The 25,363-nt window shown below is 39.9% G+C and overlaps 2 protein-coding genes across 3 annotated transcripts in view; both read right to left on the bottom strand.

Moving 5' to 3' along the window:
- prrc2c (proline-rich coiled-coil 2C) overlaps positions 1–5,041 on the bottom strand; it is a 29,843-nt gene extending 24,802 nt beyond the window's left edge. The window contains exon 1 of the mRNA XM_079584336.1: positions 4,447–5,041. The gene's annotated coding sequence lies outside the window, so the exon portion shown is untranslated. The remainder of the gene's footprint in view (positions 1–4,446) is intronic.
- Positions 5,042–6,188: 1,147 nt separating this feature from the next.
- LOC306983442 (flavin-containing monooxygenase 5-like) lies at positions 6,189–23,864 on the bottom strand. 2 transcript variants are annotated; one of them, XM_079583847.1, is made up of 9 exons: positions 23,839–23,864; positions 18,538–18,689; positions 18,179–18,367; positions 17,896–18,061; positions 17,225–17,367; positions 14,516–14,715; positions 14,036–14,391; positions 7,010–7,082; positions 6,189–6,895 (listed from the first exon to the last, which is right to left on the bottom strand). In XM_079583847.1, the coding sequence occupies exons 2-9, from the start codon at positions 18,667–18,669 to the stop codon at positions 6,466–6,468; spliced, it is 1,689 nt and encodes a 562-aa protein (XP_079439973.1). In that variant the 5' UTR covers positions 18,670–18,689; positions 23,839–23,864; the 3' UTR covers positions 6,189–6,465. The 2 variants fall into 2 exon arrangements, with proteins under 2 accessions (XP_079439973.1, XP_079439972.1); XM_079583846.1 differs by lacking the exon at positions 23,839–23,864 and adding an exon at positions 22,345–22,420.
- Between the last annotated feature and the right edge of the window lie 1,499 nt (positions 23,865–25,363).

The raw sequence follows: 25,363 nt of genomic DNA, 5'->3' as shown, positions 1-25,363 counted from the left end.
AAAGTGTGTTAAAAGATAGAGTAGCCTACAATTTATCGAAATCCGTATTTCGATATTACATATTATGGAACCACTCAGTTTCAACCGTGGAAAGACGTCAGTAGAACAGCTTGTAAACAATGTCATGTAACGTCACATTTACCTCAGAAAAACCATATCCAGTGACCATAAACTCATTAGTCAGCAAGAAAAACTAACTCTAGAGGAGCATTCTGCTAAATATATGCACCATATTACATATTCATTATAATTTTTAATGTTCTTCAATATTTAATGCATGTTAGAATAAATATGGCAAGTTTGTATGACAGCCACCATTTAAATGTTTATATTTCATAATATAACTTTATTATTATAAAAATAAATAAGAGTAATTTAAGTGTTTGTATATAATCAGTAAATTTTTACCTTCAAAATTATAGTAGGCTAATGAAGCCTAATAGGCTACAACTGCTAACATCATAATATTGTTTTAACAATGTGCGATCTGACATCCTCAAGTAGCTCATGTACCTCAGTTTACAAACACACCTAAAGAGTGCACGCATACACTACCTGATGTAGTCTAGTAGGTTGGACTAGTCCACTTGTGTATTTTTCACACAGCAGTGAAAGAATGAGTTGTTTGAATTAATGCTTCAATGACTCACTCATTAAAGGGACAGTTCACCCAAAAATGTTAATCCTGTCATTACTCACTCACTCACCCATGTCGTTTCAAACCCATGATGGCTTTCGTTTATCTTCGGAACACAAATCTTTTTGACGAAATCTGAGAGCTGTATTTCCCTCCGTTGACAGCTACCACTTGACGCTTCAGAAAGTTTATAAAAAGACCGTAAACCTAATACATAATTATAAATCAGTTGTCCAAATTTTCTGAAGAGACTTGATTGCTTTATAAGATGAACAGATTGAATTCAGGCTTGTATTCACATATAAACAATCACAATAAACAATGTGAATAAATTACTAAATTAAATCTGTTCATTATATAATGAGATCAAGTCTCCAGAAAAATTGGACTAGACTGCTCAATTAATTTGGATTAGTTTTACGATTAGTTTTTTGAAGCGTCAAAGTGGTAGTTGCGTAGCTGTCAACAGAGAGACAAAAAGCTCTCCGATTTACTAGCTATTGGCTAATTAAAGAAATGTTTGTCGCCTAGCGTGAGATTTGGTCGCATATGTGAGTGATTTTTGCGCATTGTAGAGGGTTGAAAAAATCTTAATTTGTGTTCCGAAGATGAACGAAATGTATGGGTTTGGAATGACATGAGGGTAATTAATGATACAAAAATACACAAAAAAATTGGTGAACTAACCCTTTAAGGGGTTAGTAGCTCATGCAACCATGAACTGCTCTCTCCACAACGACAAGTAAGTTAGTTGATTGGTTGGTTCTTGTCACATGACCTGCTTGAACGCTTGCAGCATTCTGAAAGGTTGTGATTTTTTTATATCCCTGCGCTTGCCGTGTGACTACATTTGAAAATGAACTTGAGCATGCAAAAGACTGTCAAATACTTTGTTCCTGAATGAATTAGCCGTTTGAACGAATCAATTGAAACTCAATGACTCAATCATTAACAGTGAATTACTGCCACCTACTGGTGGTTATAATTTCACATTTAAAGTATCTTTTAAATAAAGTTTTAGGTTTAAAACATAAAATATTATTTATGCCTTTGTAGGTTAAATAAATTAATTTCCATCTGAGCTGCACTACACAGTCGGTGTAACTGCATCTAAATGCCACTTCAGATGCAGCTTCAGTCTTTCCTCTGCATTGCAAAGATGAATTTCGTTGACACTGATTTAATTTGATTGGTAACGGCCCTATTGTGTCTTATTACTCTAATGTAATTACATTTGATTAAATGTAAGAAAGAATGAGACAAAAGATGATGCATACATTTAATTAGGTTAATTAATAAATAAAATATTTTATAAAAGGTAAAAATGCCCATAAAAGGTAAAACTATTTAAACTAAAATAATTGCTGTCATTGCTGCAAACTAACAACCACACAAAATATGAAGATTATCAAAAACTTTAGGTAAAGGTACCAACACAAACACACCCAGCAAAATATTGTCTTATAGTTAGAGTAGAGATATAATTTATTCATATCGCGCACACCTACTCCTAATATGTACAAATAGTGCATAAAACTAAACATATGCAAACCAGCTCTACATAAAAAGGAAAAGTCACATGACCAGACAAGGAGTAATGAAAGACAAGGTAAAATGAAAGTGAAAGCAGTCATCTTTCTTATAGCAAATACTCAAATGAAGAAAAATTGTGCACAGCTACACCAGCTAAATGCCAACTTCCCTTCAATCCAGACCTCAAGAGCCATCATCAATACAGCTGTCTGGTTTATTGTAGAGGGAAGAAAGGTTACAGGCAGCTAAACTCAACCAAAGGGACCACGCAAAGTCTAGGGTATCATTCAATTGCCTCTTTATAATACTGCCAGGAGCCAGAGACAGACAGATGAATGGACAAAACCCCCTAAAGAGCGCGAGTCATTTTTGGATGTCTAAGACCAAAACGGTTAAGGCTGGAAAACGTGGCTTTTAGGCACCAAATTCCAGGCGTGTGACACATTTTACTTGCGTTGTAAACAGAGAACACTAACTTACATTAGGGTGTTGGCCTAGTTGTATTAAGTAATGAAGAACCTGATCTGAGATGGTGAGATTCACTTGGTTTCAATTAAAACATCTTTATTCTTTCAACCCCAACCTCTGACATCCAATCACACCCCCATCACAGGCCATCTGCCTCCCAAATACATAAGCCAATTGCTGCTTTCCTCTGATATTCCCAAATGTGCATCCAAGCAATCACTGCACTGAGCCCCTGAGGGATGAGTTAAGTCAATATCTTTTCAATAAATTGGTGAGGGGCATTCTTAAAGCAATGAAGAAAGCACTCTTATATGAAACCTCACAGCTCAAACAGATCCACCAGGAGGCTTCAAAACATTCACTTGATCTGCTGTTCCTGCAGCTTCATTCCTTTCTTTGTTAAAAACACCAATCAAGGCTGGTCTTGTTTCAACCAATGGTGTCCTTGGTGGCATTTCCTCTTATGAATAGCCTATGTAGAGTTATTTTAAGTGGAAGTTAAATTATCAAGTCTTCCTCTACTGATGTTCAAGTATCTATCTGCTTCTGTTGAAAGACTGTTGTGCTTCAACCCCAAAAGCTTCTGACTTGCTCAGTTTAATGCCGTTCTTCTCACAAAATCTGTAATTTGTGATGTGGATCACAGAAGAATGAAGTTTCCATTGAGATAGCTGCTGATGGCAAGTTTTAAATTTAACCATTAAAGCCTCACATATGAAACAGTCAGAACATTTAGATAAAATATAAAAGAAAATTCAAAAGTAGAAAGGTGTCGGGACTTCCCTATTCTCAGAATTTGAATAGCTTAAAACGTTATAGTTATTGTCACTGGTGTGAACAGGCCTTTAGTAAGATCATATTGAAATGATTAGTCTTACAATAAAAGCCCTGTAGTTTTTATTGTGGAGGCAAGAAGGCATGTAATGCAATGAAATACAAATGATGATAGAGAGATGTAGAAATAAATGTTCCAAAAAAAACTCATATTTTATACATTTCAACATGTTTTTTTTCTAAAAATGACATGGATAATCAAGCAAACCTAAGCTGCTTCAGTCCAGTAAATGCTCATCTTGAAATATTACTAACATAAGTTATGCTTACTTCATTCAATATTTCACAGCAAAAAGACATGTACATGACCTGAAGGTAAACATTTTTTACAATTATACTAAAAGGTCTTTTTACTTGCTAAAAGGTATTTTTTTTAAAAGATAGTAAAAAACATTTTTTTCAGCAAAGTATTGTTGATAATTTAGCAGCTTTCATGCATCAAATATGACAGAATGTAAAGGGTTAAATCACAAGCATATGCTTGATAAGGCAACATGGTGGGGATTGGGGAATAAGCATGCAGTACTACTGTGTGCATCTTGCATGTGGACGTTGTGGCTGCTCGTTTGCATGCACTGATTTTAATGTTTTGTTTGATGTACTGTAATAGTCATGTGAGCCGTCACCTTTGGCTAACCTACCTCTGCACAACCAAGAATAGGACACTGGATAACTAGTCTTCCTCATGCCTGCGAACTTGCCTTTCAGCTTTAAAATGCAACAATATAACTACCAAGTTGAGGTCGTGTGAATGCAACAAACGTATTATTTGACAAGTCAAACCATTTCCCAAATTCCACCAATTTTGCCGGCAAAATTAGTCATTTATTGAAATGGGCTGGTCAAGTGGGCCCTGTGTGAGGTGGCCTCCAAACCCCCCATTCTTCCTCAAATTCTGCCTCCGGCAATCATCTTTTCGCAATTTCTACACTAAACCTGCCCATATTAATGCTGACCTGTGTGAGAGAGAAAACGGGTTTTGGTTGCGTGATTTGTCGTTGCTCATGGCAGTGCTGCTAACATTAGCTAGACTATTCTTTTCTCTTCTTCATACAATACAGCAGCAGCACATTGATTAAAGTTAACCGTTAACATACCTGTCTCCGCCGGTCCCGTCACTCTCTTCAGGAATATCGGTTATTCCGTCCAGAAGGTCTGAGACCTGGTCCTTTGTATTGTGTTGGAGCGTGTGTGTGTATGTGTGTGTGAGAGAGGCCGGCTGTGGATTACAAAAGCTCGTGCTATGCTAGTCCCAGCTAGCCGAGCGGTTAGCGACCCACAAAACCTCCTCCACAAAAGAGAGAGAAGCCCTTTTCTCCCTCTCTCTGTCGTTTTCGTTGCGTTTATCTCTGTCTGGTCGCGCGGCCGGTGTGAGGTGAGCAGTAATGGGCGGTTGGCGGTGTCTCGTGCGCTCGAGAGAGGGCCCCGCTCGCGCCGCGGCCTGTCGCACAATCAAAGATGGCAGAGCGCCAATCCACGAGAGCCTGACGTCACCGCGTACAGGCGCTGCGCAGCGTCAGCGACCACCACAGACGCGCCTTTAACATGTAAGACACAGCAGATGGCGCCCTTTACACTGTTCTGTCTATTATTAAAAAACTATCAAACTATTTTCTCTTTCCTGTAAATAATAAAAATACCAGATTCATTTTTTCAATCAAATCATAAAATCTCTCCTAGAGGGAATTCTTTTTGGAATGCTGATCGCTGATATTCATTGGAAAGAAAGAGGCATTGTTAAATCCATACAGGCCTACTTTTTGTATGCTGAATAAAGATAAAGAGGTACACTTTTAAAAAACTTCACAAAATCTACCCATGTAAAGCTTCCTTATCAAAATTCATGGACATTGACAACAAATGCTCTTTTTGCACTGTACACAAGGAAGATTTTTGTTTTACAGCTGTGGTTTAGATGGTTTACTATGTGATATCTGTCCCTTGTAGCATTCTTTCTGTATGTTGAAATATGACTCATTTTGTTAAAATAAATAATAGTAAAATACTATCTGTTCTAAATTTCTACACAAAAATGTCAGTGTACATAACAACCACTCATTAATCAAAAACTCAATATTCATTACAAAAAAAAATGTCGTTTTTTTTTTTTCTTCCTTTTTTCTTTTCTTTTCTTTTCTCAATGTTCTCCAAACAGGTGCTTTAGTCCTTGGTCTCCTGGAAGAAATGAATGAAATTTGGCTTGGACCCTGACCATTTATTTAGTGTATGTGGATTTTATAAATATCATACATTTTATAAACGTAGCCTAATAAATAAATAAAATAAAATGTTGAGAAATAAAAATATAATTATTCTTATTATTTTCATTGGAATTTAACATACTATATCAAAATTATTAATCTTCTTGAATATGTCTTTTTTTCCTATTAATATGATTTTCAACATCCACCTCCCAAAAAATGCATTTGGACATAATAGGCTTTTATGAGTATGTTTCATAATCCATCTCTGATTATTTGCACAGTATGTCGTTCAAGGAATAGCTCTCCCTAAATAATTCTGTCACCAAGTCCATATAATTTCTTTTTTACTGTGGAACACAAAAGATGTTTGGCAGAATGATGGCACTGCTCTTTTCCATATAACAAGGACATTTCACAAAGATTCACTGTTAGTTTTATTGATTTATTTTTCGTATCAATAAAGATAAGGTCATTTTTTCATAATAATAATACAGTAACATTTTTATATTAATTTGATAAAATTAAGTATGCTCAATGGTTAAAATAGCTTGTGCTGAAAAAGTATATTCATACCTTTCTTTTAATGATCAAAAAGTTTTCATTTTTTACATTTATATTTTTTACATTTTTAATGGGCAAATGCAATGATAGCTGTAAGTTATACAGCTATAATTTACAGAATGTAAGAATCTCACAGACTACTTTTTCTTAGTCACAATTTACCCTAATTGAAGTACACTTGTCATAATGTTAGATTTCTTAGAAATGTTAAGTTTCTGATATATATGATCACTTTGTGGTCACTGGCAATGGCACAAAAGCCCTGATCTTGTCGAGGAGCGATAAAGGGTCTGCTATGAGTGAGTGCAGACTGGCCCTGCTGTAATACAGAGCAGACAGCAGCGCTGCAACAGACACTGAGAATAAGAGTGAATAAGAGGAGCGCTGTGACTGCGGCTCCGGTGCACAGCGTGTTTTCAGGGGCTCTGTGACTCGATCCCACTGAGTCAGGATGGCCTGCCGTGCACCTTCCCATCGACCCGGTCCGTGCAAGCGAAACTGGTACGGGGTGCAGGGCCCAAAGATGATGTTCAGAGCCAGTCTAGGGTCTGTCAGGAGCAGCTTCAGGATAGATGGACGGACACCCACTTGTTTAGCCAACTCATCCATGTAGGGGATGTAGTCCACCTGGATGGTGTGTCTCTGGGCGGCCACATACCTGCATGACAGTATGATTAAAAGTCATCAAGATACACTTAAATTACATTTCTACATAACTGTAGAGATTGTGTAAATGCTGTGTTATATAGTCATGAGGTGAAGTGTGGAGAACCTTTGAGTTATTTCGTTCTCTTTTGCTTTAATGTCCTTTATCATTGCACTCATTGGAGGGAGTTTGCATCGTCCTAGTGAGCATATCACAGGTAGTTAAAAACTCTCTATACTTAATGTTCATATATCTTAAATAAAACAGAAAAGATTATTTTAATAAATTTTTATGGGTGATTTCATACTGTATTTTGATTTAAGAACTCAAAACTCTCAATCCAAAAAGAAAATTAATTGAAAACACAATACATCTTAAGCTCTAGTAGCGAAATTAGTCAGTTTAATTCTACAGGTAAAACACAGAGAAAGGGGGAAAAATGGTCATTAAAATTAGATTACAATGTTTTAAGGTGCAAGAAACCTAATATTGTAAGAATAATTTCTTATTATTATCATCTTTAAAACAACTGTATGTTTTGCTTAAATATGGCTAATGTTTTCATTAGCGACGCGATAGGCCACACAGCACACAATATACATTGGACAGCATAGACTATTATAAGATAGCAGAGATAGGTTTGCAAGGTTGCAAACTTTCAAAAGCTTACCTGTTATGAGATGTATTTATTTGCACCGAAACATTGCTGTCTTTCATAATTAACCCTTGCAGGGGAGGTCCACTCTGCTGTTGGATGTACTATTTTTCTCGTTAGCCGTAAGACTACAACTAACATCAAGACAGTATAAAAATATCATGACATTTAGTGATAGGATAGTAGCATGCTAACGTAACCTGATCCAAAAACAATCGCAACTTATATCAAAATTTAATTGGGAATTGGGAACTTATTTTGAAAACGTCCTTACTAACGTAGCCTTGGTTCCCTGAGATGCTGGGAATGAGTAGTGCTTTGCTAGACGAGAAGGGAAAAACTTTTTCTTAGAATACTGAAGCCTTTTAGAATCACGCAGTGAAACTGCACAAGCCTATGGCTGTAAAATCTGGTGAAGGTGGACACAAGCGAGGACCAGCCGGCCATCGCACAGATGTCACCAATGGATACTCCACTGGACCACACCCAGGAAGAGGCCATGCCTCTGATGGAGTGAGCTCTTTCTACGATGGGGCACTGAGGGACCATAGAAGTGTAAACTAGCACAATGGCATCCACTGTCCAGCGGGATAATCTTTGCTTCGTGACCGGATGCCCTTTGGTGCGGCCTCCAAAGCACAAGAAGAGCTGCTCTGAACTGGGCAGAGCCCTCGATATACTCTTAAGGCCCAGAAAGGGCAGAGTAGGTGCAACTTTCGCTCATTTTTTCGAAACGGGAAGAGCAGCCAGAGGAATGGCCTGTGCTCTGAACGGAGTAAAGAGCATTTTAGGCACATAGCCGTGTCTTGGTTTGAAGATGACTTTACAGTCGTTAGGCCCAAACTCGAGGCATGAGCGTACCCCTTATCCAACAGCTCCTAAAAGGAAGACCGGTACCTATGAAATCTCACTGGACGTAGGGTCTTCACTCCAGATTGCGCACCAGTCGGAGAAGATTAACCATTTAAGGGCATAGAGGCATAGTGGACAGGGCTCAAGCCTCAGAAATAGTGATTAGGACTCTTGAGGGGAGGTTTATGGGCTCCCGTTAACGGGCCAGAGATGAAGAACCCACAACTCTAGATCGCCAGCATGTTTCTGTCCTTTGATAAATATATTGGGCGATATTTTATCAAATATATTTGATAAATGAGAGTGTCCGTCTTTGATGAACGCGGCTTGTGGGGGCAGACCCGGCAAGCGGCGTGCTCAGAGAAGAGCTGCATTTTGAAACAGACGCTGGAGGAAATATACTCTTTTAGAAAAATATGCTCTCTAAAGCCCTTTCACACAGCGCGTTGATCCCGGGAAATTGCTACAAAATTGCCAGAGTGCCTTCTGTGTGAACGCAAACACGTCATAGATAGATATCATGACATAGAGACTGTGTCTGTTCCCCGAATTTGGAAATCCAAAAAAACGTCCAAACCCATCTAAGGTTAAAAATGTAATTGATGTTCAACAAATAAAAAACAGATATAATACAGATGAGCAAATGATAAAGCTTGGGTTGCTGAATATTCTATCCCTTACTTCAAAAGCGCTAATAGTTAATGATATGATTTCAGATTATAACCTAGATGTGCTGTGTTTGACAGAAACTTGGCTAAAACCAAACGATTACATTACTTTAAAATAGTCAACCCCACAATACTACAGTTATAAATATGAACCTCGTCTGAAACGCAAAGGAGGAGGTGTTGCTGTAATTTATAGTAATATTTTCAAAACCACTAAGAAATCTAGTTTTAAATATACTTCTTTTGAAGTGTTGGTGCTTAATGTAATAATATATTGTGTAAACGATAAATCACGTTTGAAAATTCTGCTGACTACTGTATATACAGGTCAACAGGGCACCTGAAAGATTTTATCAAAGAATTTGCAGACCTTCAATCAGAATTAGTATTGGCTGCAGATAAAATACTAATTGTTGGTGATTTTAATATACACATAGATGCATTGGGATTGGCATTTAAAGACATTGTAAACTCAATTGGAGTTGGACAACACGTGTCAGGACCTACTCATTGCCGTAATCATACTCTAGATCTAATATTATCACATGGAATAGATGTTGATGCCGTTGAAATTCTGCAGCAGAGCGATGACATCTCAGATCATTATTTACATTTACATTTATTCATTTAGCTGACGCTTTTATCCAAAGCGACTTACAATTGCTATATATGTCAGAGGTCGCACGCCCAGGGACACATTGGTGTCTCACAGTGGAGGTCTCTCACACCATAGGCATGTGTCTTATCCATTGCGCAAACCCCCCCCCCATTATCTAGTCTCATGTAAATTACATTTAGCCAAGGCTGCAAAGCCGTGTTATAAATATGTTAGACCTATAACTTCTGCCACTTATTTATCAATAATCTTCCTGTTCAGTTTCATCATCTCAATATCCCGGATAGAAAAACTTGATATTGCAACAGAAACTTTTAACTCTCTATTTTCCAGACCCTTTGGACACAGTTGCTCCGTTGGGCTTAAAAGAAGATTAAAGAAAATAGACCAACGCCGTGGGACAACGAGCACACTCAGGCCCTTAAGAGAGCAGCCAGAAAAATTGAGCGCAACTGGATGAAAACAAAACTAGAGGTATTTCGGATTTCATGGAAGGAGAGCTAGATTGCTTACAGAGAGGCTTTAAAAGAGACTAGATCTGCTTATTTTTCAACCCTATTAGAAGAAAATAAACATAATCCTAAGTATTTATTTGAAACAGTGACTAAACTAACGAAAAAGAAAGCATCAAGCCCAGAAGTTTCCAAGCAACACAGCAGTAATGACTTTATGAACTTCTTCACTTAGAAGATCGATAATATCAGGGACAAAATTATAATGCAACCGTCTTCTACAGTATCGCATCAGCGAGAGCATTGTAGTCTCCCTGAGGAAAATTTTTATTCATTTGTTGCTATAGGAGAGGAAGAATTTTGCAAACTCGTTAATTCATCTAAATCGACAACTTGTATGTTAGACCCTATACTGACTAAGCTACTGAAAGAGATGCTTCCAGATGTCATATCCTCTTCTTAATATCATTAATTCGTCTTTGTCTCTAGGATACGTACCAAAAACCTTTAAGCTGGCTATGATTAAACCGCTTGTTAAAAAAACGCAACTTGATCATACAAAATTAGTAAATTACAGGCCGATCTCGAATCTGCCTTTTCTGTCAAAGATATTAGAAAAAGCAGTATCCTCACATCTGTTCCTTTCTTGAAAGAAATGATATCTGCGAGGATTTTCAGTCCGGATTTAGACCGTACCATAGTACCGAGACAGCTCTCGTTAGAGTCACAAATTATTTGCTCTTATCATCCGATCGTGGTTGTATCTCTCTATTGGTGTTACTCGATCTTAGTGCTGCATTTGACACCATTGACCACAAAATTATTTTAAATAGACTAGAAAACTATGTTGGCATTAGTGGAATTGCACTAGCATGGTTTAAATCATATTATCTGACCTTTATCAGTTTGTAGCAGTAAATGAAGAGATGTCTTATCGATCACAAGTTCAGTATGGCGTACCACAAGGCTCAGTACTAGGACCGCTGCTGTTCACTCTGTACATGCTACCATTAGGAGATATCATTAGGAAACATGGAATTAGCTTTCACTGTTATGCCGACGATACTCAGCTGTATATTTCTTCAAAACCTAACAAAACTTACCAATTCACAAAATTAACGGAATGCTGATATAAAAAATCGGATGACTAGTAATTTCCTACAACTAAATTCAGAAAAAACAGAGATTCTAATCATTGGACAAAAAACTTCCACGCGTAATAACCTAGAATACTGTCTAACTCTTGATGGCTGCTCTGTTAAGTCTTCGTCGTCGGTTAGGAACCTGGGTGTGCTTTTTGATACCAATCTTTCATTTGAAAGTCACGTGTCTAGTATCTGTAAAACCGCATTCTTAAAAATATATCTAAATTACGCCATATGCTCTCATTGACAAATGCAGAACAATTAGTTAATGCGTTCATGACCTCAAGGCTAGATTATTGTAATGCTCTACTGGGTGGTTGCCCTGCACGCTTAATAAACAAAATACAGCTAGTTCAAAACGCAGCAGCTCGAGTTCTTACCAGAACCAGGAAGTATGACCATATTAGCCCCGTTCTGTCAACACTGCATTGGCTGCCTATTAAACATCATATACATTTTAAAATATTGCTGATTACTTACAAAGCACTAAATGGTTTAGCTCCACAGTACTTGAGCGAGCTCTTAACGTATTATAGTCCTTCACGTATATTGTGATCTAAAAATTTGGCCCGTTAAAAATACCTAGAATATCAAAATCGACTGCTGGCGGTAGATCCTTTTCCTATTTAGCACCAAAACTTTGGAACAGTCTTCCTACCATTGTCCGGGAAGCAGACACACTCTGTCAGTTCAAAGCTAGATTAAAGACACATCTCTTTGACCTAGCATTCACATAATACATTATCGACTTCTATAATTCAATGTTAGTGCCAACTAGTCTCTCCGCTGTGAAGGACCCCTTTACCACTCTACAGATAAAGCGTTGTCGGGATAATTTCGGTTTCACGTATCTACCCCGAAGTGATAAAATATAATAAAATTCTGTATCAAAATTTATAGGCAAGACAAGTATTTTTTTAGGCATGGTTTGTAGGGAATATTCAAACGCACATAACTATAGAATCAATTCTTAATGCGCATGTGAACGCCATCAGCGTTTATCACAGGTTCGCATTTAAAGTCTGTTTAGAGATAACGGTGTCGTCTTAGCGGCCCCTAATTTAATAACAAATGATCATTTCGACGGAAGTGAATCAATCAAAACTAACTTTAGCTGGAAAATAACATTATTCAAGAACCACTATAAAGCCAAAACAATCTCTGCTACCTTAAATGATATGTTTATCTTTGTAAAGCTGCTTTGAAACAATCTACATTGTTAAAAGCGCTATATAAATGAAGATGACTTGACTTTACTTGACGTCCCGGGATTGATGCCGGGATCAATCCCGGGTTGGGGACCTAGTAACATTGCCGGGATCAGTCCCGGAACGCGTCCTGTGTGAACAAAAGCCAGGATCAATGCCGTAAGGGGTGTCTCGTAGTGATGACGCACGTGCCATCGCACTATTTTGTTTCTCTGTTGCTCTTAGAAGAAAGTTTGTGTTCGTAGATGCTGAATCAGCTTGCTGGCAGAGCTCTGTTAATCAGCTTGCAGGGCGCCGCTGAATCAGCTTGATCCACTGCAAGGCTCGTTCGACGACGAGAAGGCTTCTTCTGTCTTGGTCGAAGTCCAGCGAAGAGAAGATCTTGTCAGTGAAGGAGAATGAATCTGAATCCTATGGCGAGACGAGCCCGCTTATATAGACGGATGCTCCGCACATTCTGTGCATCGATTGGTTCGCGCCATTCCCCTGCACAGCCATATGTTCGTGCAGATTCGCTACAAAGCCATAATGTTGTGCACTTTCACTGAGTGATTCTGTAAGGCTTCACTATTCTGAGAAAAGGGAGTTTTTCCCCTTCACGTCTAGCGACACAATAGGATGGAAACGTATCGATAAGAAACTAGCGGGTATACAACTTTTATGACATAGCTAAACACCAAATGCAAAAACACAATACATAGCAATTCAGCTAATATTAGTCCAGCATCAGGAAGGCCAGCTCAGCGTCTCGCAGCATTTCATTTTACGAAGCTCTCGCCACAAGTATATGCCAAAAATGTCTCTTTGGTCTCTAAAGGCCAATTCACACTGGTCCAAAAGACGTGGACCAACATGGATAATCGCCAAAGGTCCTTTCTCAGACATTCCACAACCCTCTCTCTCACAAGGACCATGCTGATAGCAACCAAGGCATGTAGCCACAATGTTTGAACAATGGGGGAAGTTGTGATGGTCTGATTGGTCAGTTTGAATATCTCACACCTGGGTGTTAGTCACATGGTCGGGGGAAAGGATAAAAGTCGATTACAATTGTTGCTCTGCCTCTTTTCTTTGGATGCGCTGGTTTCTCTGGGTCCTCTGCCTTTAGCTCTCTCTCTCTCTCTCTCTCTCTCTCTCTCTCTCTCTCTCTCTCTCTCTCTCTCTCTCAGGTAACATTATCATTTCGTTATCATTTAATTTAAGTGTACACATAACCTTATTTTGTAACATTGAACCTTTTTAATTCATGGAGTCAGATCAAAACGAGATGACTGCATATGTGAATGTGTATTATTTAACCAAATTACTTTGTGATGCGGAAAGACGGTAAAATGCGCGACTTTCACCGGCTGGCCGGACACCGGACCTTACATCAGCCGGACCTTACAATTTGCAAGAAAAATGCCATTAGCCTTATAAAAAGTCAGTGAACCGTCAATTGAACTGATATTTCAAGGTTAAAAACGTACATACAGTTGCTTTAATGGTTAAATAATGCAAAGGATTGAGTAAGATCACCCTGTATTTGTAGGAGGTCAGGAGGTCATGTTTGATACCTTTAAAAACACGTGTGGCCCAGCGCGCTTGCATCTCAGAGATGGGCATAATGGCTCCCAGAGGCTGGATCAGACCAATCACGGCTAAAGTTGGGTGCTCTAGTGCTGGGGGATACACATATTTGTACAGGGATACCTTGTTCTTTGAGACAGGAATTACATGTGAAGACAGAAAGGGGAATGAGAAAGTGTATCCTGTGGCAAACACCACCAGATCAATGTTATCCTCAACTGTGCCATCCTCAAAAACCACACTTGATCCACGAAACTCTTGCACATTCGGCTTGACCGAGACGGTACCGGAGAGGATCCGGTTTGGTAAATCATCGTTGACCATGGGATGTTGGCTGAAAACTCTGCCAGGTGAAAAAAATACACATACACAAAACTAGAGAAAACAATATAATATTGAAAAGAGTAAGCTGTATTTAACACTGACCAACATCATCAGAGTCTTGTTTCCTCAAGTGTTCATAGTACCTGTGCGCAGGCTGCAGCCCATAGAGCTTGTGGTTGAATCGTTTATTGAGTTGATTCTCTCCAAATTTGTTAGAATATCCAACAGGCAACAATCCAAGAAACCACATTAGTGCTCTGTTATTAAACATCATATCGAAAGGAACACCTTTGTCTCCTACACGATTCAATATCCAAGATCCCTTTCGGGTGCTCAGATAAACCTGAAATTAAAGAGACGGTTTACCTAAAACTAAAAAATTCTGTCATCATTTACTCACCATCATTTTGCTCTAAATCATTTTCTTCTTAATTACTTTTTTTCTTCTGTGGAACACTCAAGGAGAAATTATGAAGACGCTCTTTTCCATAGAACGGTAATGAATGTGGACTGCAGCTTACAGAAAATTTCAAAAAATTACAGAAAGCATAATACAAGTTGTTCATATGACTTGTGCGCAAGATTTTTGGTGAAAAAAATCTGAAACAAAATTTTCATACAAAGCTGACTTCAAAATACTTTCAATTTAGCAACCGAGTCAAACAAATTAGAGAGCCTAAGTCCCTCCCCTTCCGGTCGACCACCATGGGACCTTATTTCGGAAAAATATTGTATGGTAGTCAATGGCGAGAGACAACAAATATTTTGATCTCGTTTGAATTGTGCCCTGAATTACACATATGATGTTTGTCAATTTAAAAGATACATTTTAAAGTCAAGAAAGTCGCAGTTTGATGTAAAACTGTTGAGGTATAAGACTGTGAAAATACGTAATTACAAAGACTACAAACCCAGAAGGCGCACATGCGACGTCATACCTTTTCTCTCAATGAATGAAGCTAACTTTACTGAAGCTAACGTCTGTCATTTTTTCTATAGTCTTACATTATAATCCTAACGTTACGCCGTCATGCCTGACTCGTGTTTTGAGCCAGAATACACACATACGAGCAACGGATCTTGTGACGTAGGCTACATAGTGCGAGACGAGAGATGTAGTTCATCGAGCGATTTTCACATACAACTAAACGTTACTCTTCTGTTTTATGACAAACTGCGACTTTCTTGACTTTCATATTTACCTTTTAAATTGACAAACATCATATGTGTAGTTCAGGGGACAGTTCAGACGGAATAAAAAGATAAGTTATCTCTCGCCATTGACTTCCATACATATTTTTTCCGAAATAAGGTCCCATGAGCCGGAAGCGGAGGGGCGGGACTTAGGCTCTCTATACAGTATAAAACGTTTATGATACTTTTTTAGGACTTGTGTTAAGTGTTGTTTTAAAGCATTAAAGTCCCTCTTATATTAAATTACATTTAATCATTTAGCAAGTGTTTTTATCCAAAGCTACTTACAACTAAGAAGAACATTAGAAGCAATCAAACCAACAATAGGGCAACAATGTGTAAGCACTGTGACTAGTCCCAGTTAGTCTAGCACAGTAACTGTAGCAACATTTTTTTATTGTTTATTTTGCTACCACTTTATTTTAGGGTCCAATTCTTACTATTACTAGTTGTGTATTAGTATTTGTATATTACTAGTATATTGGCTGTGTATTAGTACTTATAAAGCACATATTAATGCCTTATTCTGCATGACCATATTCTACATCCCTTAATCCTCACTACCTAAACTCAAACACTACAAAAACTACCTTACTAACTATTAATAAGCAGTAAATTAGGAATTTATTGAGGCAAAAGTCGTAGTTAATAATAAAATAATAATTTGTTACATTTATATAGCATTTTTTCTGGGACTTCAAAGCGCTTCACATATGGAAGTGGGGTATCTCCTCAACCACCACCAATGTGCAGCATTCACCTGGATGATGCGACGGCAGCCATATTGTCCCAGAATGCCCACCACACACCAGCTTACTGGTGGAGAGGAGACAGTGATGAAGCCAATCAGTATATGGGGATGATTAGGATGCCATGATGGACATAGGCCAAATTTGGTTTAAATTTGACGTAATAGTGAATGTGTGTTCCCCATACTAAAGTTTTACCATTATTTTATTAAATAGATATATAGTAAGAGTTAGTATTAATGGGTCAAGTGACGAAAAAGATGCATCTTAAGCAAGTTTCTTGAAAATGTGTTTCTTGAAGATCGGTGGGTGATTCCACCAGCTTGGGACAGTCAGGGTAAAGGTCTGTGAAAGTGATTTTGTGCCTCTTTAAGATGGCACCACAAGCTGCCGTTCACTTACAGAATGCAAGCTTCTGAAGGGCACATAAGTCTAGTGTGTTTAAGTATAGGGGTGCAGAGCCAGTGTTTGTTCTGAAGGCAAACATCAGTGCCTTGAATTTGATGCGAGCAGCAATTGGCAACCAGTGCAAATTGATGAAGAGCGATGTGATGTGTACTCTCTTAGGCTCGGCAAAGACCACTGTTGCTGCAGCATTCTGGATCAGTTGCAGAGTTTTTACAGTGTGCTTTATTGCAGTGCATGTAAAACCACATTCAAAATTAGCTTTCTGTGTTTTGTTGAAAATAATTGTTTGGAACATCATAAAGGTGTCAAGGATTTTCAATTTTGGGACAAGGTATTCTTTTAAAGTAAAATAAATGTATTGTTTATAATAAATTATAATTTAGAAAACAATGTAATTGGGAGGTATTTTACAAAGAAAAATGGAAAAATATATGATGGCTTTAATAGAAGTATAATAATTCATACACTATAATTATTTATACTGTAGCTGTCGTAAATCACCTGTTTGGCCATTCTGCTCAGCTCTACAGCAATATCTCCTCCAGAGTTCCCAATGCCAATCACAACTACCCTCTTCCTTCGCCAATCTTCAGGGTTTTTGTAGTCGCGGCTGTGGAAGAATTTCCCCTTAAATGTGTCTATCCCTAAAGAGAGGATTTGAATAAGCAGCCACTATAATATGGAAAAGATATATACATATATGACTAGTTCATCATCCATGAGACTGTAAAAGGCTATCTATCTATCTATCTATCTATCTATCTATCTATCTATCTATCTATCTATCTATCTATCTATCTATCTATCTATCTATCTATCTATCTATCTATCTATCTATCTATCTATCTATCTATCTATCTATCTATCTCTGTCTGTCTGTCTGTCTGTCTGTCTGTCGAATTATGGCAGTTCTGAAGGCAAAAATGGGTCCAACGTACTAGCAAGGTGTCTGAATACATTTTTGACTGTAGGCCTACTGTATATGTATTTTTTAAACATTGTTTAAAGTGTGAGAGAGGTTTCTCTTAATTTTACAACAGAGCTGTGATAAGGCCTAATAACTCTTGTACAACTTAAGTTTGCTATGAGTGTCCCAGTTTGGCTTTTATTGACTGTATGTTGTTGCACTTTGCACATAGACTGTGTTTGCTTAGTCATCACATGTACTGCACCTGGAAAGTCCTTTAGAGGGAGATGAGGGTGACAGTGGTGACCGGTGCACACCATCACAGCATCGAACACCTGCTTCTCTCTCTGACCATCCTTGGACTCCGTCTCTACATCCCACTGACCAGAGTGAGGGAAGTCTGGCCTTGGGGTAACATGAAGGACTTTTGTCTGAGAAACGAAAAAAAGAAAGAAATGAATTTGTTAACATTTGAAACCCCAAAACCCTAAGATATGAGGTACAGTATATTCCTAACTTCACAGTTCACATAAGCTTTCAGGCCAGACCTGGAAACGGATGTGCCGTTTGAGCTGGAAGTGCTCAGCGTACATTCGGAAGTAGTCCATGATGAGGGAGTTGTGCATGTAGTTTGGGAAGTGGGCAGGGATCGGGAAATCACTGTAGCACATCATCTCCTTTGAAGTGTTGATAATCAATGAGTAGTAAATACTAGCATGGTCTGGATCTGGATTTTCCTAAGATGGAAAGACAAGAAGCAAACTGCATAAATTTCTCACAACATATTGTTTATTGATGGTCTGCAAAGAACTGTGCCTCAGGGTTTGGTGCTTGGCCCACTTATTTTCTTTATATTCACAACTTCAAGGAATTCACAACTTCACAGGGTCATATAGACATATCTCACCTTAAACCTCCAAAGACCTCCAATGTCATCACTGGTCTCAAAACACACTGGGTCCAGGCCTTCATCCAGGCAGCATTTGATGCAGGTCAGCCCAGAGGTTCCTCCTCCAATCACAGCAACACGTTTAGCCATGATGATCCACAGCTGTCAGACTTCATGCAGATGGTAGAAAAAAATAATTCGATTTGAGATTTAAATTGGTTTCTATATGTCAGACTCAGACATCTCAATTGTGTAAGTGTTGAGAAGACGCTGCTATGATTTTAGCTCCTAGAGTTCAAAACTATATAAACTATTAAACTATTCAACCAGGTCTCTGAAAAAGTAAACATTGTTGGTTAATAAGAAGTCACCACAGTATCAGTAACAACTGATAAAGTGAAGGGCTAAGTAAGAGCTCCAGCACTTTTAAAGTTATCATTAAATGGAAGTTGCAAGTCTTTTCTTCCCTACTGTTATGTATATCCAAGTAAAACGGCTTCTCGAAAAAAGAAAAAAAAGTAGGGCAGGACTCCATTTTGTTGTGGTTTGCTATTTATAGTTTTCACGTGAATTTGGAACGTGAAATTATTGGGACCCTTATTGGAATGCTCACCTGGAGGGCAAAACAAGGCTTTCCTACATTGCTTGCCAGTAAAGTCAAGTCAAGTCACCCTTATGTAGCGCTTTATACAATACAGATTGTTTTAAAGCAACTTTACAGTGATAACAATGATTCAATGATGCAGTTCGGCTGTACAGAAGATCTACATTTTTAAAGCAAAGCTCAGCCAGTCAGTTTTGGATTGTACTAAGTGTAGTTAGACAGTGTATTAAAAGACCAAATTCAATATACACTTTATTTTTGACACATACTATGTACAGGCAAGCAGAATGCAAAGAATAAAAACCCAGAATGCCACATGCAGTTTTTTGTTAAGCGGTTTTCCACAGAAAACCATTAGAAAGAAAACGCTTAACACATTCATTTAGTTAATATTCTGGGCTCATCTGCTTGCCTATGCATCATCAATAAGGTGCAATTCAATGTAATATCACTGTTTTAGAACATTGAGGCGCTTTAAGTATTTTTCATGTTAAGGGTTTTAAAATACTGCTGTTTTTAGTGATTGAAATACAGAAAGTGCTGTAAAGGTACAATGGATCACAAGTGCCCAAAACTTGTATTTTTGTTTTTCTTCTTTTGAGAGGTGAACTAAATATTCTTGGCTTGAAACAGATGGAAAATTGGTAGGCCTTTACTGCAGTTATATGGGTGTTTTGCGGTAGCCATGGATGAGAAGAAGGTCAAGGGGGTCCTGGATTGGCCATTACCCCAAACTATCAAAGAACTGCAACGGTTCCTGGGGTTTGCAAACTTCTACAGGCGGTTTATAAGAAATTTCAGTATCACGGCCGTTCCCTTAACCGCTATGACTAAACGTCACATTGCCCGTCTGAACTGGTCTACAGAAGCACGTCAAGCATTCCATGAGCTGAAGACTCGATTCATGTCTGCTCCCATTCATCCAGATCCAGAACGTCAATTCATCGTGGAAGTAGATGCCTCCAACACAGGGGTAGGAGCCATATTTTCACAACGACAAGGTAATACAGCAAAGATGTACCCCTGTGCTTTTTTCTCCCGCAAACTCACTCCGGCCGAATGTTACTATGACGAGGGCAATCGTGAACTGTTGGCCATGAAACTGGCCCTGGAGGAGTGGGGCCACTGGCTGGAGGGAGCAGGTCAAACTTTCATCATTCTCACTGACCACAAGAACCTCTAGTATCTCCGATCAGCCAAACGTCTGAATCCCCGTCAAGCCAGGTGGGCACTGTTCTTCACAAGATTTAATTTCACCGTGACATATCGACCTGGCACCAAGAACATCAAGGCCAACACTCTCTCTCGCTACACTCTACACCCAGTTCTGGTCATCCCGGGATCACCGCTACCACCCACTTACTCCAAAACCACTTTTGGTGGCCAACCCTGCTGACCGATACCACCAAGCATGTTCAGAACTGCGCCAACTGTAACACATCCAAATCACTCAGACAACTACCTGCTGGTCTCTTAACCCCACTTCCGACACCTCATCGTACCTGGTCTCACATCGCCATTTACTTCATCACTGACCTACCCAACTCCCATGGTCACACCACCATACTCACCATCGTTGATCGATTCTCCAAGGCCTGCTGATTAATACCACTGCCCAAACTTCCCACTACACTCGAAACAGCGGAACTCCTCTGTAACCAGATATTCCGCTTCTATGGCTTGCCCTCTGTAACCAGGTATTCCGCTTCTATGGCTTGCCCGAAGATATAGTATCAGACCGGGGACCTCAGTTCCCCTCCAGGGTTTGGGCCGCATTCTTCAGACATCTCAGCGTTAACATTAGTCTCACCTTGAAATTGAACGTCTGAACCAGGACATCATCCGTTTCCTCCGTTCCTACTGTCGCCAACAACAAGCAGAGTGGAGTAGACATCTGTTTTGGGCCGAATACACCCAAAACTCGCTGGTCAACCCCGCCACTGGTATAATCCCCTTTAAATGTATTCTGGGCTTTCAACCTCCTCTATTCCCCTGGTCCGGTGAGCCCACAGAACTACCATCCGTCACTGAATGGCGCAAGAGCGAGGAGGTTTGGGATCAGGCTCACACTCACTTACTTCATGTCGTCAGATGACAAGAACAACAGGCCAACCGTCACTGTCGCCCGGCTCCTGAGTACAGCACCGGCCAATGGGTTTGGCTTTCCACCAGAGATCTAAGACTCCGACTTCCATGCCGCAAACTCAGTCCCAGGTATGTTGGTCCGGTCCAAATTGTTAAACAGGTTTCCCCTGTATCATTTCGATTAGACCTACCTGCTAATTATCGCATTTCTCCTACCTTTCATGTTTCCCTTCTGAAACCTGCCGGTGGTCAGAGAGGAGAGCCGGAGGAGGGAGCCACATCTCAGACTCCCCTATCTATCCTGGTTGACGGCGAGGAGGCGTATCGTGTGCACAAGTTGCTCGACTCCAGGCGCCGGGGCAACATTCTCCAGTATCTGGTCGACTGGGAGGGGTTCGGTCCGGAGGAGCAATCCTGGGACAACTCTGGGGATATCCTTGACCCCACACTCACTGAGGAGTTTCACCGGATGGACCCGGGTAAACCGGCCCCTCGACCCCGTGAAAGACCCTGGCGTCGTTTGCCTCCTCGTGTCAGGAGCCTTTCACAGGGGGAGGGCTCTGTAACAGAGGAGCCTCCCGTACCGCCTCCTCCGCACCACTGGAGGGATCCGTCTCCAGAATATTAACCATTTCCTACCGAACTTAAATTCCCATCATGCCTCTCACCTGGGACTGATTGTGCAACACACCTGCACCTCATTTACACACACACACACACACTTAAAAGCCACTTCCACACACCACTTCTCTGCAAAGTCTGTTGAGCGTTATTTCCTGTGTTTGCTTTGTATTTCTGACCTTGGACTGTTTACCTCATTTTCTGATTGTTTTCTGCCTGCCCCGACCCGGACTGTTTACTGGACTTTGCTTATTGCTGCCTGCCTCGACCTCTGCCTGTGACTCTGATCTTCTCTGCGTTTCCTCCATTGCCCTGTCTGCTGTTGATTACCCTGCCTGTCCGACTATTCTAATAAAAGCTGCAAATGGATCCCACTGAGTCCGGTGCTTCATTACACAGATAAATTAAAGTAGCCTATTATTTTAAGCAAACAACACTGATGTCACATAACATAAACTGGTCCATAACAGCTGAAAATATAGTTACATTAGTGTCACTATAAAATTGTATCTTACCAAGTGTCAAGAAGAGAGTGAAGAAATTATTGAATAATGGTCACTTCAGAGAAATATGAACACTTCACGACTCCCCCTGTAGGGTTGCAAAAGGGGCAGGGATTCAATTTCTGGTCAATGTTCATTTAGATAGTGCTGACAGGCTGCATCCAGAGTTTATGACTGGGAGACATATCAGTAATATTAGACTACTTTTAGATATGATTTATTATAATTGTTACATACCGAATTATTATTTTATTCTATTCATAGACTTTTACAAAGCATTTGATACCATAAGTCATGAGTTTATGTTTAAATGTATTAAACATATTGGTTTGGATTACTTCCAAAAAGCTGTTAGAAGTATTTACAATGGATGTAATAGTTCAGTCAGATTACTAATGGGTACAAGTGGTAGATTTAAGATTAATCGTGGTATACACCAGGGTAGCTCTTTGTCTCCATTTTTGTTTTTATTAGTTACACAAATTATGGCCCTACATATTAAAAAAAGCAGAGTTCGAAGGTATAAGAGTATTTGAAAGAGTATTTAAATTGTGTCAATTGGCTGTCGATACTACTATTTTTCTTTAATCTGAAATAATAAAAGCGGTTAATTGTAATAAAAGGTTTTTCACAATATCAGGTCTTAAAATTAATATACCGTACATAAATTGGTGTTGTTTCCGCTTAAGAAAATGTAATTTAAGAGAATTACATGATACTGCGATTAAACATACAGTCACATATTTAGGAGTTATTATACATAAAGATGAGAATGAACGCAGTGTTCTCAATTTCAAGCCTAAATAACAAAACTAAAAGAAGATTTAATATCTGGCTTCAAAAGTCCACATTAGGTTGAGCATAGCTAGTAACAAAACAGAAAAATCACAATAAAACAAACAAACAAATAAATAAAATAATAAATAAATTAAAAGGGGCTTTTTAACTTAATGTATGCATACCCAAAAGATAAATCAATTTAAGGGCTTTCTGATTTTTAACAAATTTTAAAGATTTGCACAAGAGTTTAACTTCTGTTACATGTATGATCTGTCTCCCTTGTTTCATAGTGTTTTTGGTTTAGTCTTGTGACCCAGTTTTCCCCAGACTGTCTAATAGACATCTTCTTCACCTGTGTCATGTTAATTATATAATTTAGTTTCTTTTGTTTGCTCTGTGTATTTAAACCCTGTGTTCTCCCTCAGTCTTCGTCCGTTCTCGTTAATGTTGGTTTTCTTCCTCCTCCTCGTGCTATTTCCACTACTACGTTACGTAACAGGAGAACGGACCAATACCGACTATGGAACCTGCCGTCCAGCTTCTGTGCCTGGAGCAGGAAGACTGCCTGTTGGTAGAACACACACAGGAGTTTCTCCATAGACAGTAAAAGAAGAGTTTCTCCAACTGGTGTGCCAGGTGCACTACCCAGACCGCTCGCTCTGTGCATTCAAAGGATGATTTCGCTGCTTTCGTGGAGTAGGTACTGGTAAATAACTCGCCACTTACCATCCGCCCCGCTGAGGATGACAGCGTTACCAGTCCCACTCCACCACCGCTGCCAGAGACCAGCCAACCATCACCAGATGTTGCTTGAGCCCACCGCAGACAGTGGAGACCGCCCGTGAGGATCCGTACCGAGGATAAGGACAGAGGGCGCCATCGCCACGGAACCCGGACCACCAACAGAGTCTGACCAGGTGCGTGAGCAGGCAACACCGTGCGCTATGAAAGTGTGTATGTTGAACTCTGGCATATATTTTGAGGAACTAAAGGTCTTATTGACTTTTGTGGGGAGGTTATAACCAGCTGTTATAACCAGGTTATAACCAGCTGTTTCTCCAGCTCCCCGTTTCTCCAGTATTTCCACCCCCTGTGTCTCCAGAATTCCCGCCGAGCCTCCCTCTCCCACCTCCCCAATCAGCCAGTTATTCGCCTCCGCTGATGTCCTTTAGTCCCTCACCAGCTCCCACCTGCTGTGAAGATCTGCCAAATGTCTTCAGACCACCAGCTCCATCCAGCAAAGAGGATCTGCGCCTCTCTGTCCATCGCTCCACCTCGGCCTGGCGACACATCGGCTCAACCCTGGCTCCTCCCTCCCTCGGCTCCAAAGAAAACCATCAACCATACCGGCTCTGCCTTGGTCAGCCGTCGACCTGCCTGCACCTTCGGCTCCGTCTTCCCCCAGACTCCGCCTCCGTCTTCGGTCCCACCGGCTCAGCCGCTGTCCTCTGGATTTCAGGTTCCCCCTTGGACACTTGTCACCACGTGTGGTGTTTACGTGTGGTGCACCACGGCTCATCAGCTCCATCCGGGTCTACATCGTTAGTGGCTGCATCTCCGTCAGTTGTCCCCAGGGTGCATACCATCAAGTCGTCTCCACCATGACTTCTTCCGCCTTCGACTCTGCCCTGGGGCCTCGTCTTGGCTGGTCTCTGGTCTAACATCTGGCTCCTCCCACCATCCATTCTTCCATGGACTCCTTTTAATTTTACCCCGAACTCTTTGTTTTTTTTGCCTGCTCCACGCCCTCCTCCAGAGCCCCCTCCCTCTTCAGTTGGACTATGTATGGCGCAAGGATGCGCCTTTTTGGGAGGGGGTGCTCTGTACATGTATGGTCTGTCTCCCTTGCTTCATAGTGTTTTTGGTTTAGTCCTGTGACCCAGTCTGTCTAATAGACATCATCTTCATCTGTGTCCTGTTAATTATCTAATTTAATTCCTTTTGTTTACTGTGTGTATTTAGACCCTGTGTTCTCCCTCAGTCTTCGTCCGTTCTCGTTAATGTTAAGTGTGGTTTTCTCCTTGTTCCTGAGTTTTGTCATTAAAAACTATTATCATCCTCCTTCGTGCTATTTCCACTACCACGTTACGTAACAACCTCATTAGGCCTGTCACGGTAACTACTTTTTGTTGTGCGATATATTGTCCAATAATTGCGATAAACAATATTATTGACATTTTAAGACCATTTTATGCCACTGAATATAAAATCATAATATAACAGCACAATAATGCAAGTAGGCCTAAACACT

This window comes from Phoxinus phoxinus, assembly GCF_949152265.1.
Source record: "Phoxinus phoxinus genome assembly, chromosome: 16".
In the NCBI taxonomy this organism is placed as follows: Eukaryota; Metazoa; Chordata; class Actinopteri; order Cypriniformes; family Leuciscidae; genus Phoxinus; species Phoxinus phoxinus.
Note: the sequence above shows the minus strand (reverse complement) of the source record. Positions and strands in the feature narration are given on the sequence as shown.

Coding starts and splice junctions, on each gene's coding strand:
- LOC306983442 (XM_079583847.1), bottom strand. CDS start 18,669: ATGGCTAAACGTGTTGCTGTGATTGGAGGAGGAACCTCTGGGCTGACC. Junction 14,716..17,224: donor TGAGCAGAATGGCCAAACAG/GTGATTTACGAC, acceptor CTTTAATTTCAG/GTTTATCTGAGCACCCGAAA. Junction 7,083..14,035: donor GGCCACACGTGTTTTTAAAG/GTATCAAACATG, acceptor TATGCTCACTAG/GACGATGCAAACTCCCTCCA.